The 17568-nt window shown below is 41.2% G+C and overlaps 1 protein-coding gene across 2 annotated transcripts in view; it reads left to right on the top strand.

Moving 5' to 3' along the window:
* The window catches only part of RFTN1 (raftlin, lipid raft linker 1), a 180608-nt gene that overhangs the window by 100663 nt on the left and 62377 nt on the right, over positions 1–17568 (top strand). For both annotated transcript variants that reach the window (XM_011355131.2, XM_023530870.1), the window contains one exon: positions 14691–15030. In XM_011355131.2, the coding sequence (XP_011353433.1) occupies positions 14691–15030 (340 nt within the window). The remainder of the gene's footprint in view (positions 1–14690; positions 15031–17568) is intronic.

Below are 17568 nucleotides of genomic sequence, written 5' to 3'. Positions count from 1 at the left end.
GTTGTCAATTATGTTTCAATAAATCTGGGGGAAAAAAGATCCTTACTACTCCCAGCAATATAACATACCTATCACCCCCCGTCACACGCACACACCAATAATATCCCTACTACTCCAAACAGTACCATCCTACTACCCATCCTCCCAGCTCCCTTTCAATAGCTAGGAATGCTGTGACAGGGCTTAATAATTGCTCATGTAATTAATAATGCAGGGCACTCTGTGGGGTCAGGGCTTACCTCAGAGTACCCGCTTGTTCCAGCAGTTCGGATACCTTGCCCCAAACCAGAGGCTAATTATAAATGGCTCTGACTTCTTTATTAAAGCATGTCTTCTAAAGGCCCACTCCTTGGAAGTATTTGTGTTATCCATATTTACATTTCTGCTTATCTGAGAGAGCTGCTAATTGCATCCTTTATAAAGGATTGTGAATTTTACTTTAAGAAATTACTGCAGTCTGGTATCTTCCCATGGATACAAATTAGTGAGGATTAGTGAGGATTACCGTATCATGTGAAGATAGCTATTGCTGTCTAACAAACCACCCCCAAAACACAGTGGTTTACAACCACAACAGTCGTTTATTTTGGTCACAAATCTGCAACTTGAGCAGGACTTGGCAGAGACAGTTGATCTGTGCTCCACGTGATGTCAGCTCAGGGAGCTTCTCAGTGCTGAGGGGATTCACTTTCAGGATGGTACACCCTCATGGATGGCTACAGGCCTCTCCATAGCATGCTCGGGCTTCCTAACATGATGGTTAGGTTCTAAGAGCAAGCATCCCAAGAGAACAGGTGGCAGTTCCTGGAATTATTATGACCAAGCCTCAAAAGTCGCAGCATCTTTTTTACTTTATTCATCAGTTGAGGCCCATACTGGTTCAAGTTTGGTTGAGGCCCATATTGGTTCAAGTAGAGGGACATAGACAATGCCAATATTGGTGGGGGAGGGGAGGTTCTAGCTGACCAGGTGGGATGAGTAATATTGTTGGGAGCATCAACCTCCTACATGAATTCAGACACACTATGTTCATTTACGGTTCACTCTATTAGAAGAGAACTTCGAGATGCGCAGGGCAAATATGGAATCTATAAAAAATAAAAACGAAGGCAAGAAGTGGAAATAATGAGTATTGAATATAAGACTTACTGGGCATTGAAAATAATTTTTAAGTGTAATTCTCAGCAGTCATAAATGCAAAGACCCACTTCCAACCAAAAAAACCAAAAACCAAAAAAAAAAACCCAACACACCCTATTTGTTACTCAGAGAGATCACATATCTTCATGAGGTCTGAAACTCTCTCAAATCATTTCTATCTTCCAGAAAAACCATCCCAGGGTTCTCCAGGGTATTTTCAAAAGAACAATAAAACATTCATTTCTTTGCACATTGTAATGAAAACCATTTCCAAGTACTTAGTTGAACTGCTCTGTTTACTGTGGAGGTTTCAAATGCCATTAGGACCGTGTTATATTTTTGTTGGTCTAGAGTCATGGGAATAGAAAAAGAGTTTCTTTTTAAATCAAGGGTTAAAACTAAGATAGCGCTGGCCCAACTGCACCATCTCAACATTTTGTTAAAGTGCCTTTCATTAATGTTTTGGAAGCCTATGTAAATCAGGGAATGGTGGGAAAAAAAGTCACAAATGCGGTATGTTAAAGCAGCGTGGTGTGAAGGCAAACATCTGGTCCTGGTTAAAGTTCTTCAAACTTATGTTCTTTTGCCTCAGTCATTTAACTGTGGTACTGAGATTTGAGTTCCATGAAGACTCTAAAACTGGTTTTCCAGAATATTCCCAGGAGTCTTAATAAAGAGTCTTTATTCTTTACCTCAAGCTTATAATTCCAGAGTCACTGGTATTACCAAAGTATAAAATTGGGGTTATCAACCTCAGTGGCTCCAGGATTCTGGATTTTAGATGGGTTTTTTTTCCTTCTTTTTTTTTTTTTTTTTTTTTTTTTTTTAATAAGAAATATACTGTCTTGTCTTAGGTAGTACCTTTATGAAAGAAGGCCTAGTAGAATGCCCACCTATGAGGTATGTTTTAAGAAATACCGATATTAACAAATTATTTGTGGCTGCATGTTTCCGTTTTCCAGAGGGAAAGATTGACCTGGTTTGTTAAGAGATGAACTGGAAATCCAGGGCCTGCAAATAATGTTATTTTAACACTGTTGCTTTCCTGAGATGTACCCCGGGTCCTGCAACTCCTTAATTTCTCTGGGCCTCAGTTTTCTTCTCTGTTAAATTGATACAAATAGCAAACGATGGGCAGACTTTCAAAATCTCAGATACAAATATTTGCAAAACATTATTGGCCCCAGGTAGATGTTTCCCAAAATTATAGACTCATAGAAGTTTCCACTTAGAAGTAACCTCAGATTCTGCAAACTTAATCTCCTATCCATTCATTCTTTTATTAAACATTTATTGAGTACTTACTTTACTAGGTACCAGGAACTATGTCAGATTCTGGGGATAGATCAGGGAACAAAATAGACAATGTTCCTGCCCTCACAGAGCTCTCATTCAACTCTGTGGGAAGGACAGATAATAAGTTAGTAAAAATATGTGTGTGTGTGTGTGTGTGTGTGTGTGTGTGTGTGTGTGTGTGTGTGTGTAAATAAGAGATATGATGAAAATTAAAGAAATGTGTTGAAGCAAGACTAGGCAACCACTTTTAGACTGTGATTTCAGGAAAGGCCATAAATAGGAAGAGAGGCTCTGGTAACCAGGAGAAACCAGTCATGGTGAGATTTAGTGAAACTGCATCCCAAACAGAGGTCGCTCCGAGTAGTAAGGTCCCTGGATGGAAATTAACTTCGAACGGTAAAAAAAACAACAACAAAAAACAAAGCTTGTGAATGTGTAGGGGCATGAACAAGGTATGGGGTAGGACCCCCCAAGGGGAAGGGAAATATACCTAATTAGAGGTGGATGGAAGGATTGCAGGTCAGCAGAGTGTCCCCTGCTGGAAGACCTTGAGCCTTCCTTGTTGTGCCCCTGATCCAAGGATGTAATAGCAGGAGAGCGATGGAAGAAGCCTGTCACATACTAGACAGGGAAGGGCGAGAAAGAACAGTCACCTGCTTATTTTTTAAAACAGCTTTCTGGGTCTTCACTGCTGATCATGTTTCAGTAGTAACCCTATGTTTCCATTTGCTTGGATAGTTCTAGCTCATAGCTGTCCTCACAACCTTTTGCTTTCGAAAGTATCCCTTGTTTGGACAATTAGTTACTAATAGTTTAACACGTCGGAATCACCTGGTGTCAACAGACTGCTGCCTCTGCTTTTGGTCTCCCATTTACCTCTCACATCCTTTCCCATGGCAAGGGTAGGCTCTTATGACCTCTCCCACGAGCTTTGCAGTGACTCCCAGGCCCCCAACCACTCTCTTTGCCTCCCATCTGCTCATTTCTATTACCAGCCACCGCTTCCCCAACTCCTGACCTTGATCCATACCACATGCTGTGGACAGATTAATTTTCCTTGGGATAGGCCTGATTATGTCACTGCTGCCAGAAATTATGATGACATGTCATTGCCTACAGAATAAAAAGTCCAGACTCTAAATATTCAGCACTCTTCAAGATCTAGCCCTGAAACAGCTTAGAGTATAAGATATATTACAGCAAATACAGTGTTCAGCAGTGTAATAAGTAGGAATATGGACCCTCAAACCAGACTGCTAGGTTTAAATCCTACCTGCCATTTACAACTAGCAATGTGGCCTTGGTAAATTGTGCAACATCTCTGAGCTACAATTTTCAAATCTGTAACACGGGGATTAAAAAAAAGAATACCTACTGTTATTGTAAAAATTAAATGAGTTAATCCATGTAAAGCCTTTAAAACAGTGTTTGGCACATGGTGAGCTCTCAGTAAATGTAAACTATTGTGATTATAGACTTTTGGTGCAGGCACACTGAAATTGGCTCTTCTCTGCATCACTTATGACATTTTCTAACCTCTTCACCTTTGCTAGTCTTATGAGAATCCTTCCCCCACACCATTTCTGTATGTACAGATTCCACCTGTGGGTAAGGTTATTTTACCAACCATGAATTTAGGCAGCCACAAAATAGCTGTGAGGTCTGGCACACATCTTTTGACTTTCCGATGAAACTGTGACGAAAGTCTCCTTAAATGCTTTGCTAATATAATGTTTTGAGATTTGCCCTATCCAACTCCTTTGTGGATACGCACTGGCATGAGTGGAAATCTGGGGGTTTTTGCAGACTTGGCAGATGGTGGCAGATTCTCCTCTCAGTTCTTCTCCCTCAGTGCTCCTACTTGAATGATGGCAGCTCTCTTGGGCTGAGGTCTTTGCTTTTGCTCCAGGATCCTGGTCTGAGCACAGGCGGCCATAGACATGCTAAATTCTGCTGACGGGCATACATTGAGAGAGATTAGGTGTTTGCAGTGCTAGTGAAAATCTGCCAGAGGTAAAACTATCTGCTCTAGCATGTTGACTCTTTCCATTGTGTCCCACCTGATCTGGCTGTACACCTATTATGGCAAACTGCTTTGTGTAGTGGAATGATTGGGGGTTATATTTCAATAAAGTTGTGGGGAGGAGGATTTTTGAGCAGACCTGATGGAGATATGAAAATATATTGCCAAGTAGTATTCTGCTGTGTCTGTGCAGACAAAATAACCTAGAGCACTGACTCAGTAATTACTTTGACCAAAATATATCAACATTGTTGTGATAGCTATAGATTGATTTGCTTAGTTTGTTTGTCTTATATAACATTTGGTTTCTGTTCTCTCTTTCATTTTAGTATATGTAGGTACTGAACAGATTTCAGATTTTATTTCACATGACATAATGACAGATACTTAAATATTTGTTTTATCCTGAAATTTCTCTTCTTCAGAGAGTTGCTTTGTTCCCACAGCCAGCTATATGATTTCCATGGGAACCACCCTGCCCCTAGTCAGAGCTGATTGGCCTAGAAGTGGACACTTGACCTAAGCTGAGCCAATCAGAGCTTTTGCTGTTTATAACCAGGAAGTTTAGTCATTCTGTCTTCAGTAGCTAAGCTGTAAGCAAAAGTGCTTGGAAGTTGGCAATGGCCATATTTTCTGCCACATGGAGAAAATTGTTTCTAGACAAGAATGATGCTAAAAAACAAAGAAACGTAGGGATAAAACTTGGAGAAAGTTTCTTGACAGTGCTGAAGATACTGATTCCAGGCCTTCCTACCCTGCCGGCCACTTGGCTGCTCTTTCAAATACCACCTGTGGGTTGTTCTTCACAGATAAGCCTTTCCTTGTTGACCTTATTTGCATCTTTGATTTAGACACGACACAGGTTGGGGTCCTCTGGTGGATTGGTTTAGAGGGGGCACTAAGAGCTAGTTGTGGAAGTTTAACAGCACCCGCTCTTAGGTGTACTTATTTCTAACTCCTATTCATTACATTTTTTATGAACTGTGAAATTATAGGCACAATCTAAGTGAAAGAACTGAGTCAGCTAACACAGATAGTAAGGGCAAATAAAACTTCTTTCATTAGAAATGCCTTCCCTAAAAAGAGCCACCAAGGAATGGATCCATTGTCTATTCCCACCAGAACACTGGGCCCTCCTCTTCCTTTTTTTTTTAATGGAGTTTACAATTTTCTGAGTTCTTTCAGCATTTCCTGAAATCCAAATCACCCCTATTAGCAGAAGAGAATAAAGGAATACCTCTTCCCCTACACCTCAACCCTGCCAGGGACTTAAGGGCAAGCAGTGGTCCCTCAAACCAAGCCTGAGAAGGATGGACCACATTAACTCTTCAGAGTCTCTCGGTTACCCCTTAAGTCAGACCATCGCATGTTAAATCCAAGAGGGCAGGAATAGTGCCCATTTGGCTCACTTTGTCTTCCCAGCACTTAGTAAGTATTGAGTAAATAGTTATGGAAATAATGGATATTATTATCCCCATTTTATAGATGAGGAAACTGAGGCTCGGATAAATCAAGTTAACCAGTAACACAGCTAATGAGTGGCAGAGCTGTATCTAAACCTCTAGGTCTCAGACTCCTTGTCTGGGGCTATTTCAAGACCTTTCAGTCATTAAAAGAGAAAACCACAATACCAGATGGTCTACATACCCTTTCCTTATGGCCCCATAATGGAGCTAAACACCCAGCAGTGCATGGTAAAGCTTTCAGTTCCTGAAGCTAAGCGTTAACACGTCAAAACTAAAGCAGCTTCAGACTTGAGCTAAAACCCGTGTTATTTTCGAACCTTCCTTTTTCAGAAAGCTGTACAAGAGTTTAGGTGGCAAAAGATGAGAGGGGTTGTGTGCGTATGATAAAATATTCACCGCAAAGACTCACGTGTAACCGTGCAACCCAGAACAGCATTTTTGTGCTTGTTCTTGACATGCAGTACATACCTCTGTTTGTAGGTTCCCTGTGTATGTCATGGATCCCCAAATACTTTAAAATGTCAACTGTCATAGAATGGTGGCCCGGGAGTTATAAGGAAGGGTTCGAATGGGCAGTGGTCTAGTCTAGGGTATATTTGGGATGTATGTTCATGTGAGTCTTGGTCTGTACCCTGTAGTGTATGCCTCTGAAATCATTATTGAAAACTCTGTTTCTGTTATTCAGTATTTTATATGCTTTATTATGCTCTATAGCAGCACTATCCAATGGAACTTTCTGTGATGATGGAAATGTTCTATATCTGCCCTGTCCAGGACTGTAGTCACTAGTTAAACGCCTGAAATGTGGCCGGTGTGACTGAGAAATTGAATTTTTACTTTTATTTGAATGACATTAAATTTAAATAGCCACACTTGGCTAGTGGCCACCATGATGGACAGCATAGCACTATAGCTTTTAAAAACCAGTAAGTTTCTGATTCCCAGGATTAATTAGTTCATTCGTTACAAGCATTTCATTAAGTTCATCATAACGTTAGAAACTGCCTGTAATTTATAGAAATTAAATCTATCAGTTAAAGATTTAACTTCCCTCACCACAAAACATCGTGGAGAAATTTCCTTTACCTGAGCAACAGTGACAGCTCTCACACTTCTTGCTACCCTTCAGCCTCTCCCCTGGGACTTGAATCAATACCAGATTAAGTCCTAGTGGTCTTGTTTCTGTTTGGGGCATGTGCTCTCACTACGTTACGAGAGCTCATAGCCATCTCTTCATTTCACACCGATTCGGGTGTAGATTTAGAGACCTCCATCCACCTGCCTCGTGCTGTCTTATTTCCCTCACTCCCTTTACCTTCTTTCCTCTTGTATAGTCAGAGTTCTCCAGAGAAACTGAACTAATAGAATTACAGTCAGCCTTCCACATCCATGGGCTCCCAATCCGCAGATTCAACCAACCGTAGATTGGAAATAATTAAAAAAGAAAGTAACAGTGTTTGTTGCTGATGTGTGCTATATAGTTAGGCCCATGAGGTTGCATCTGTACTAAATATGTGCAGACTTTTTGGTCATTATCCCCTAAAGAATACAGTATAACAAATATTTACATAGCATTTACAGTGTATGAGATATAAGTAATCTAGAAATGATTTAGTGTACAGGGGGTTGTGCTTAGGTTATATGCAAATGGTGTATCACTTTATATAAGGGACTTGAACATCCCCAGATTTGGGTAACCACGAGGGTCATGGAACTAATCCCCCATGGCTACTGAGGAATGACCGCATCTGTCTCTCTATCTATCAAGAGAGATATTGAGGTCGAGATTGATTTATTTTGAGGAATTGGCTCATACATTTGTGGGAGCTGGCAAGTCCAAAATCTTCAGGGCAGTCATGCAGGCTAGAAATTCGGATGAGAGTGATGTTGCAATCTTGAGTGTGAAGGTTAAAAATTCAGGCAGATTTTCTATGTTGTCTGGAATCAGAATTTCTTCTTCTTCAGAAAACTGAAGGCCTTCAACTGATTGGGTGAGGCCCACCCATATTATGGGGTGTAATCTGCTTTACTTAAAGTCAATGGATTGTGGATGCTAATCACATCTAAAAAATATCTTTACAGCAACATCTAGACTAGTGTTGACCAGACAACTAGTTATTATAGTTTAGTCAAGTTGACACATAAAATTAACCATGACACCTTCTTCATTAGATTCAGACAAAATGGGCTTAGACTGTCTCTGACCCTTCATCTGTGCTATCTAATATGGCCTGTAGGTACTCCAATTCCGACTGACATGTCAGCAGGAGCCTTTTCTGCTCCTTTTTCTATGTTACATATTGCTTTCATTTTTACCAAATCCAGCCCATGTCCCATTTCTCCATAACTGGTTTCACTCTGATTAATATATGTATTCTATAACACAAATACATATCCTAGACAAAGTGTAAATCTGCACTCATCATTAGCAATATGGTATTCATTTTGAAAGCATAGTAACAGACAATATATCCTAGGTTTTCTGAGACTATCCCAATATCATGTTATTTTTAATAAAAGTGATTATTTAAATGTATATCCAAAGATGATATATTTTTACAGCGCATTGAGATTTTTTATAGAAATAAATTTTTAAAAAAGAAAAAAAAAAATTTCCACATCCCAAGATCCCTGATTTTAGGTTGGGAAAATATAGTTACCATCAGTTTTGTTCTTACTTATTGTAGAGCAGTTAAATAAAGTCTTGTATCCATCAAAAATGGTCTTATTTGATTTTTGGTGCCTAAACCAGAAATTATTACTTCTTTAAGTATTAGGGGTGGAGTGGTTCCTAAATGTATCAGAAACAAGAAGAATGGATGAGGGTGTATTTCAGTTTAAACTAGTATCCAACTGGGCATCTTGGCACAGGTTAGATTATATAAAGTGGAAAGAGTGATATTGTTGAAGGAGCATCAGGTTGGATTTAGAATACTCGGGTCATATCTGGGCTTTGCCCGCGATTACCCCTTGATGTTTGACCAGTAAAGTAGCTGTCTCAGAACTAGTTTCCTCTTCTGTAAGGGATTATGCTAAGGTTTAAGATATAATGCATGTTAAAGTTCTTAGTAGAATAGTTAGACAATGTTAACTGTTGTAGTTTTACCTAATCACAGTTGTTAGAGAAATTTTATGGGTCTCTATATGACATTCTTTGGGGAATTCCATAACCAAGGTGACCTGGGGATTCATGATTTGGTCTTCCATGTTGATATGACTCCATGCTCATGAAGACCTGGTTAGCCTGAAGTAGTGGTGGTGTCCAGCAACAGATGTTGAGCTCCTGAAGTAAAACGATCTTAGATGTATGGAGAATGGGGGAGGGATTCCAGAAACATGGGAGAATAGATCTGGCAGGATGTGGTAAGTGGATACAAGGGATTATAGATAGTGAAGAGCTAAAGAAGATGCCTGTGGCTCCAGTTTGAGAGACAAGGTCCATGGTGGACCCCATCAGCTGTGATCACTGGCCGTGTAGGTCTGAATCCCAGAGGAGAATCGGGGCTGGGGAGTCTAAATTTGGGAATAATTGACATATACCTAGTGGCTAAACCCAGGTGAGTATAGGAGGTCGCCATGAGGAGTGTAGAGTGAAGACAGTTGGTGGCCGAGGATGAACTCTGATGAACACCACCTAGTGCCCCTATCATTATACACATGGGACTTTCTCAGTCAAGGTTATGAATGAACAAATAAACAAATGAGTGAATAGGAAAAAACAGGACTCGGTTTGACAAACATAGGCAAATGACTTTATGGAAAAGAGAAAAGAAAGTGCCTATACTCGAGTAAGATAGAAAATCAGAAGTGTCAAGGCCCCCAGGATCTAGCCAAATACTGATCTTTATAAAATCTAAATGTGGTTCTTCTGGTTAAAAAGGACTACTTACCCTTTCTGGTAAACAATTTGGCAGCCTGTATCAAGCCTTTGAAAAGTTAATATCCCTTGACCCATTAATTCTGCTTCCAGGAATCCACCCAAAGGAAGTAAGCAGAGCTGCAGACAAAGATTTATGCACAAAGATGTTTCGTACTCCTAAGATATGAATCTCTCTGGAATGCCTGGGCTTGGGGTGGTCGGGTGGGATTTAACTTTTACATCTTTTTAAAAGTGTTGACCCTGTGCATACCATGGAGCAGGATGCAAGATTTTCATTAATGTTTAAGATAAAAGGTAAGCAGAGATATCTTGAGCTTTGCCCTCAGACCTCCACTCTCCTCTGCTCTTGGAATTACTGTAGTGGGAAAGTTGGGGATTTTCTGGCCTCCGGGGTGAAGTAAGAGCCTTTGTTAGCATGGTATCCAGTAACATCCACGATATGGCCCTTGTCATGTCCAGTCCAACCTCATGTCGGGGCATTCCTGGCTTCCATGTCATGTTCCAGAAATATTTCTAGAAGTTTCTTCAATACGTCAGGCTGTTGCACACCACTAAGCCTTTGCCCACAGTGATCCTTCCTTCTCTCTACCTGCATTGCCCTTCTCCCATTCATTCACCTGCATGATAAACTTCTGTTTACCCTTCAAAGGCTCCTGCAGAATTGGTTTCCAAATAGGTTTTGTCTAACACAATGTTTGGGGTGGGGGGAATCAAATCTGATTGGTTAAGGTAAGGCATACACACTCCAATTCTGCTGTACCCCCCACCTCTTCCTATTGTATTACACCATTTCATGTGTTGTAGCCCTGACCTTCTGTGCGAAACTTTTCTCAGCCTCCCCTTCGGGCAGAAATAATCACTTTCATCCCTGTCATTTCTATACTCTCATGTCCATCACTGCATTTATCACCTGCTATGAGAAATTTTTCACCAGATATGAGAAATTTATCACCTGCTATGAGAAATTTTTGAAATACTTACTTTTTTCAACTTTAAAAGTAGCGTGCATGCTCATTAGATAAATTTTTTAACATTAGGCACAAATAGCAATAGTATATACTATCATAATTGTATCATAAGTTTAGAATCTTGATTTTTAGATAACATTATAATATAAGCATTATTGTGTCATGTTAGTGTAATTATTTCTAAAGTCTGTTTATAATAATTGGCTTAATCTTCTTGAGAATTGGATTCCTATTTTGTATCTCTAGCATTTAAGCACAGTGTTGGTCTGGGCCAGTGTAGGGACTTAATAAAATTTTTATTGAATTCTGAAGCTGAAAAATTAATCATTCTCTATTCTTGACTTCAAAGAGCTCATTCTGGGAGAGGAGAGATACATATTTACTCATTATTTATGTGTTCATTTGTTTATTCTACAAAAACTTATTGAGCACCTACTAGATGTCAGATATTCTAACACTGGGGACACAGCACTGCACAGAACCCCTGCCCTCATGAATATATATTCTAGGGCAGTGATTCTCAAACTTTAGAGAGCATTGGAATCACCTGGAGAGATTGCCAAAATGCAAATCTCTGGGCCCTATGCCCAGAGTTTCTGATTCAGAGTTTCTGATTCGGCAGGTCATTTCTAACAAGTTCCCAGGTGATGCTGGTGCTGCTAATATGGGACCACGCTTTAAGAACCCCTGGCATGGAGGATAAGTTTGCAGTACAGTAGGGCAAAGAAATATGATTGTCCAGTGTGTCGTGGGAAAAGGGCACATGTCTAATTTATATCAAAGCCTTTCTGATTCTTCAGGTCCCAGTGAGGAAGGAGAGGGCTAGGATAGTGCCCCATGTCCGGAGTCCTCACCTCCTTACTCTAGATGATTCTCAGCACTCTTTCATGGTCATGGAAGCCTGGGACTGATAAAGAGCGAGAGTGGAGCAGTAATGATGGCTGCAAGCACCTTTTCTTTGCCCTGTCCTTTGGCACACTTGCCATATAGAATGTCTAATTTTCAGAGCAGCTGCAAGGAAAGTATGATTGCCCTCATTTTACAGGTGAGAAAACTGAGACAAAGCTTATATAACTACTCTGGTTCCCCAGGCCAGTAAGTCACACACCTGGAGTTCCAAGCCAGGCCTTTCCACCTTCAAACCCCATGACTCAAGTTGAGACTGGCTTGTGTTTAACCCCTTAGTGGGACCAGTTCTTTAAATGTTTCAGCAGTCATAGGTGCTCCCTCTGTGGTAAGACACTAATAGCGGGGGCCAGTGTACCTCTTTCTCAAGCGTGGCATAAATGGAGAGGCTTGGACTTGCAGTTTACGAAGGAGAAAGCCAGACTGAATGTAAAGGGCTTGATAGCTGAAAGAGAGGTCTTCAGTTTGAGTGGAAATAGCTCATTGTCCTTCCTGTAGGAGCTATATCTGGAAATTGTTAATATTATTTTCTCAAATGTAGAAATTTATGGACGTTTGGTTTTGGTTTACAGTGGCTCAAGAATTTGCATACTGTATTTAAAACTAAATGAAAAGCTAGTCTTCCCGAATCCTTCTGAAGAAGCATAGGCAGCATTATTTCACAAACAGTTAAGACTAGAGAAAAGCCATCTTACTCCACTGCAATGGGAACTTGGGAAGTAAGTACTAAAATGGCCCAGTTCCCAGGCTCTGACACAATTTAGAATGCTGCCATATGTTTCAGTTTTCCGTATCTGTCAGTTACCTGGATTATTTCACTTTAGCTCCACATAGGACTTTCAGAGATTTGTGCTTTAGCATAATGTCTTCACCTTCTATCAAGGGCTAAGAATATATAACTGGTATAAAAAAAAAGTCTTCATTTTCAGTAAAACTAAAGAGACATATCTCTACAAGAATCATTTAACAGATTTCTCTGTTTCTCATCAGCAAATTATGCTTCTCTCTTATTGACTGGGTATGTTCTCTCATTTCATTTGAGGACTGTAAAATCTATTTGACTTTCTCTTTTTGCCTGTGTTACCAGGAAGCTCAGAATTATGCTTTATATGTAGTAGTTTCTCCTAACCTAAGGTTCCTTGGTATAATTTTCTCCCCACACTTCTAGCCTTCCCTACCTTCTTAAAACTTTTGTTACCTGTGTCTTCTTTTATAAGTTTTTCAAAATTATTTCTAAAAGTAGATGTATATCACAGATTACTGAGTGAAAAATAAATTTTTGGAATGGAAAGGATGACTTTAAGGGGTTTATTTAACTTTTGAAGAGTGGATTGAGCCAACCAGGGACATATGTGTGAACACATACATGTCCAAGAACATGTACATATTTGATGCCTTGAGATGTGTCCACTTGGTCTTGTGGTTAAAAGAATGTACTTGAGCTACATCTGCAAACGGAGCCAACCTGGCTTTGAACCCTGGTTACTCACTGCTTGTTTTATGATTTAATGTCTCCGGGCCTCAGTGTCCTCATATGAAATGGAGATAATGATACTATGCGGGGTTTTTGAAGGATTAAACAAAACAATTTATGTGCAGTGCCTAGTGCAGTGCCTTGCGTGTCGTGTCGTAGTTCTGCAATAGGTGGTAATTACTACTAATTACCACCTATATTGCTAATTGTTATCATTGTATCTAGCACAGGCTAGACTTTGTAGAAAGATTGCACTGCACATTTGCAGCTGCTCTAGATTGTTTTCTAGAATGTGTGGTGTTGAGCTAAAATGACCTTCTGGTTAAAGTTAGGGTGGTTCACCCAAGGAAGAGCCAAGGCTTGCTTCTCCCTTAGAGAGAGTAGCTCCATGCTGGTATTTAATACTAACTCTCAAATGACAGGAGATGATCACTGTAGAGACCTCAGGATTTTCTGAGGTCATCCTTTTAGGGGGTGGGTGACTAAGACTTACACGGCTCCGAGGTCTCTACCTCCTGATTTATTTGAGCATCCTTGCCCAGAAAATCCCCTAAAGCCCATTTTCTAGTTTTGGCTGACTCTTGCTTGATTTTAGTAGGCTATTATTTTCAGTTTTTCTTTTACTTATGACTACTATATTCAATTGCCTGGGGGAATTTTTTAGGGAGAGGAGAGTTCAAATGCCATAGTACTCCATGTGGCCCTTAGGCCCCCTTCTCATAGGCTCAGGAATTGGGAAGGGAGTTACCTGTTATCTAAACTGGATGGTGTGTACCATGGCCTGCAGAGTCACAAGTCTGCCCAGGCAATGTCTGTGAGCAAGGTGTGGTCTTTGGGTTCCTCCTGCTCTACCTGGGACTGAGAGCACCACGGAGCAGGTGTCTGTAGGATGTCCCCTCTTGCGGGACATGTGCATCAGCTTCCACACAGTGGTGATTTCCCCCACCTCTGCTCTTCTCTGCCAAAACTATTGTTTAAAAGAGGAAGCTCTTTGGGTCATAAAATGCTATCTTGTAGTTACTATATGGTTATATAGACATACTAGATTATACAGTAGCCTGATTGGCAGGAAGTAGGTGATTCATCAGAGAAAAAAAAAAAAAAAAACAATGAAAAAAATAAACTCTTACCGAAATGAACTTCCTCTTTCAAACTCTCTTTGTTCCAGCTCATCCTTTTAGAACCTTTTTCCAGTCTCAAGAAAACAAAAACAAACAAAAAAAAAACAACAAAAAAAACCCTAATAGGGACTAATGCAGTGTTTCAGAGAGAAGTGATCCCAGTCCTTCATAGCCAAATGCTTTATTTTTTCCATAGTTAGAAAAAACAAGCCCCATACTGTCTGTTTTCAGTCGGTCCTGGGATGGGGTGTGGGCACTGCCTAGAGGATGTGAAGCCTCTGCCAGCTTGATGGATTTCATGGTCTAATAGAAATATCCTCAAAGGCCTCCAGTGAGGCGTTTTGGATGTTGCATGTGTCCTCCCTTTGATGGAACATCCCATTCACTTGGTTCCCTTCCTTTTGTTTGCCTCACAGATCCAGGAGGCTGCAAGTAGAGGCCTAAAATTTGTTGGCATCATACCTCAGTATCACTGCTCTGTGAACTCAGCAGGCAGCAATCCCAAGGCGGATGCCAGAGATTTGAGAAAGGAGCCTGGCAGAGTTGGGGATAGTGAGAACCCTGGCACTCCAGAAGAGATGGACGGAAGCCCAGAGCCAAGCCAGGGCCCCGGAGGGGAGGCACCCATCGCTGAGCAACCCAGCTTGCCCTTGGAAGAGGGGGATGCTGCAGAATTTTCACCGCTCAGGGTGAGCAAGAATCTGGATGGACCAGACAGTGACCCATCAGAAGTACGTGAGGAGCCACTCTCAGGAAGTAAGTATGTCAGCACAGGGACTTTTGACCCACTTGAAGAGAGGCTATCAGCTTTTCAGTAATCCCCCAAGGCAGTTGAGGAAAAAGAAATGGAATCAGATGTAGAGTCAGCAGTCCATGAAGCAGGAGAAACTTTATCAAGCTATTTTCTGGGCCTCCCAACTGTTTACTTACTGAAATTGTGACTTCCTGGGAGGGCAGAACCACATGAATTTGACTTGCAGTTGCTCCAAAATGTCATGTTTGAAGTGGATTCTAGAATGCGAGTTATTTTATCCCCCACGCTCTTGCACTGCCTTTGAATTACCTTGCTCTAACACAGGAAGTGTAAACGTGCTGGCACCGATGCAGAACGTACACTGCACTTCCGGGTTTGCTTATTTTGAATATCTGCCTAAAGAAAGAAATCAAGAAAGCCACTTGAGGACAGACTGTGCAGGAAAGTGGCGATTCAACTCACTAGGCGATAAAATAACCCGGTTTCGGGGAGTTTATGTAGTTGACAGATTGACACCATGAGAGAATACTCTGCCAAGGAGAGGCCACCAATATGCGAATCCTCTTAATCACATTATAATGGCCATTAGAGCATGCGCTTTAGTTTGAGGATTTCAAATAACAACACAGCAACAGCGCTAATAGCTGACATATATTAATACTTCCTGTGAACCAGGCCCTGTACCAATAAACATTTTACATGATTGATCTCTTAATTCTCCCTATAGCCCTTGGATGTGGGTGATCTTTAATGTCATCGCCTGTTTTACAGCTGAGTAAACTGAGGTTTGGAGAGTAAATCTGTGCCCAGGTTGGAAATTGGCAGATCTGGCATGTGAACCCAGGCAGGCTCGGCCACCATCCCCATTCACCTCTCTACTTGGTCTTCCAAATAATACTCTCACAGACTAACAAGATTTACTGAGGCCCTCGGTCTATAAGGAGCAACGTTTCTCTTCGTTTCCCCATATTTCCTTTTATCTTCTTTGTCCAGGAAATCTAGCATCTAGTCATTTCCTGCGAGGTACTTATGTGAGCTGTGTGGCCTCTTCTAGTCTTTAGAAAGTGAACAAGTAACAAGACTGACAGGAAGCAACCTCTAGGCCTTAGGAGGCCTTTCTCTTTAGCCATTTTGGATCATCTCTCTAATTAATGTTATTATTTATTTACTAATTCTTGAAATTAGCCTTAAATAAATGATGAGGAATAGTTCGTACTTTGAGAATAGAAAAGAAGATTAAATAATTTTTTTTTTTTTTTAATGTCAGTACTTCCTGAAAAGAAAATTGTGGGATGGTTCATTCTGGGGACTTATTTGCAAAGTCGATTTGGAAGGAGAGATTGGCACTGCCTCCGTTCTGGGATATATTAGGATTACTGTTTAATCGAGGCCTGGATCCTTAAATATGTACTGAAGTAGAGCTCTTCATCTGTGGGGATTTTCACTGTTTGGGGTAGACTTCTGCTTCCTCCAGAGTAGCTGGAAGTGAGAGCACATTTAGACCCTTCGTGTGCCTCTTAATGAGGGTCCAAGTCTTATTCCAGAAACCTCCACCTGCTCATTGCTGTTGCACTGGGTGTGTGTGCTCTGAATCCTGAGAAGGAAGATGGGCCACCTTGGACCCTTCTCTACAGTCCAGAGGCTTGAGGGGGTAAGGGTTCAGGGCAGGCATAGGCCCCCCAGGAGGAAGGGACAGGAGTTGCAGAGAGACAGGTAGAGTGGTGGTTAAGAACCCAGACTGCGTCCACACTGCTGTCTGCCACCCTCTACCTAGGCAGTCTTGGGCAAGATACCCTTCTGTGTCTCAGCATCTTATCCCGTAAAACAGGGATAGAACAACAGTTTCTTGATGAAAAGTTAAATGAGATGTACATTTAAAGCACTCAGCACTGCTTGACTCCGAGTGCGAGCTGTTATTATTGGGGTACAGACAGGTTCAGCAGTCCTGGCCATTGATCTCCACCGTTGCATAGAGCCTTGGCTTTAAGAACAGAAGCAGTTAACACTGAGGTTCCCCTCTGCTTTTAGGTATGTCCTGTTCCAGAATCTACCTTTCTCTACATACCCTTCCAGACTTCCTGCCTTCTGAGGATAACCCCAGGGAGAATTAACTGGGAAGATTTGTCCTAGAACAGACCCTTTCCCGCTTCCACTGCCCAGTGGCTGTTCACCTTCCTTACCCAAAGACCACCCCCATCACTGAACACTCAAAGACCCCTGAACACCCAGTGTGTTTTGGCCCATGTATCATTTCCTCAAGTCTCTCTTCTCTACTAGAAAACCAGTTCCTGCTGGGGAATACGGGCTAATGGGTGTCTGAAGGTGGTCAGCCCTACAGTGGATGGGAATTTCAGCTCTAGAAGGGTGTGATAGCACCTCCCCCCAATCTCACTAGTGGGCAGCTGTCTGTCTGCCATCTACACATGAGGCTGGCCCTTATCTCTCTGTTCAGGAGGCTACAGGCCTCTGAAATTTAGATAGCTCATTGTTATCTTTTTTCCTCTTTTGTGAAATAAATGAGCCTTTGGATTTTTTCTAAT

Source organism: Pteropus vampyrus, unplaced genomic scaffold (genome assembly GCF_000151845.1).
Source record: "Pteropus vampyrus isolate Shadow unplaced genomic scaffold, Pvam_2.0 Scaffold1, whole genome shotgun sequence".
Lineage (NCBI taxonomy): Eukaryota > Metazoa > Chordata > Mammalia > Chiroptera > Pteropodidae > Pteropus > Pteropus vampyrus.
Note: the sequence above shows the minus strand (reverse complement) of the source record. Positions and strands in the feature narration are given on the sequence as shown.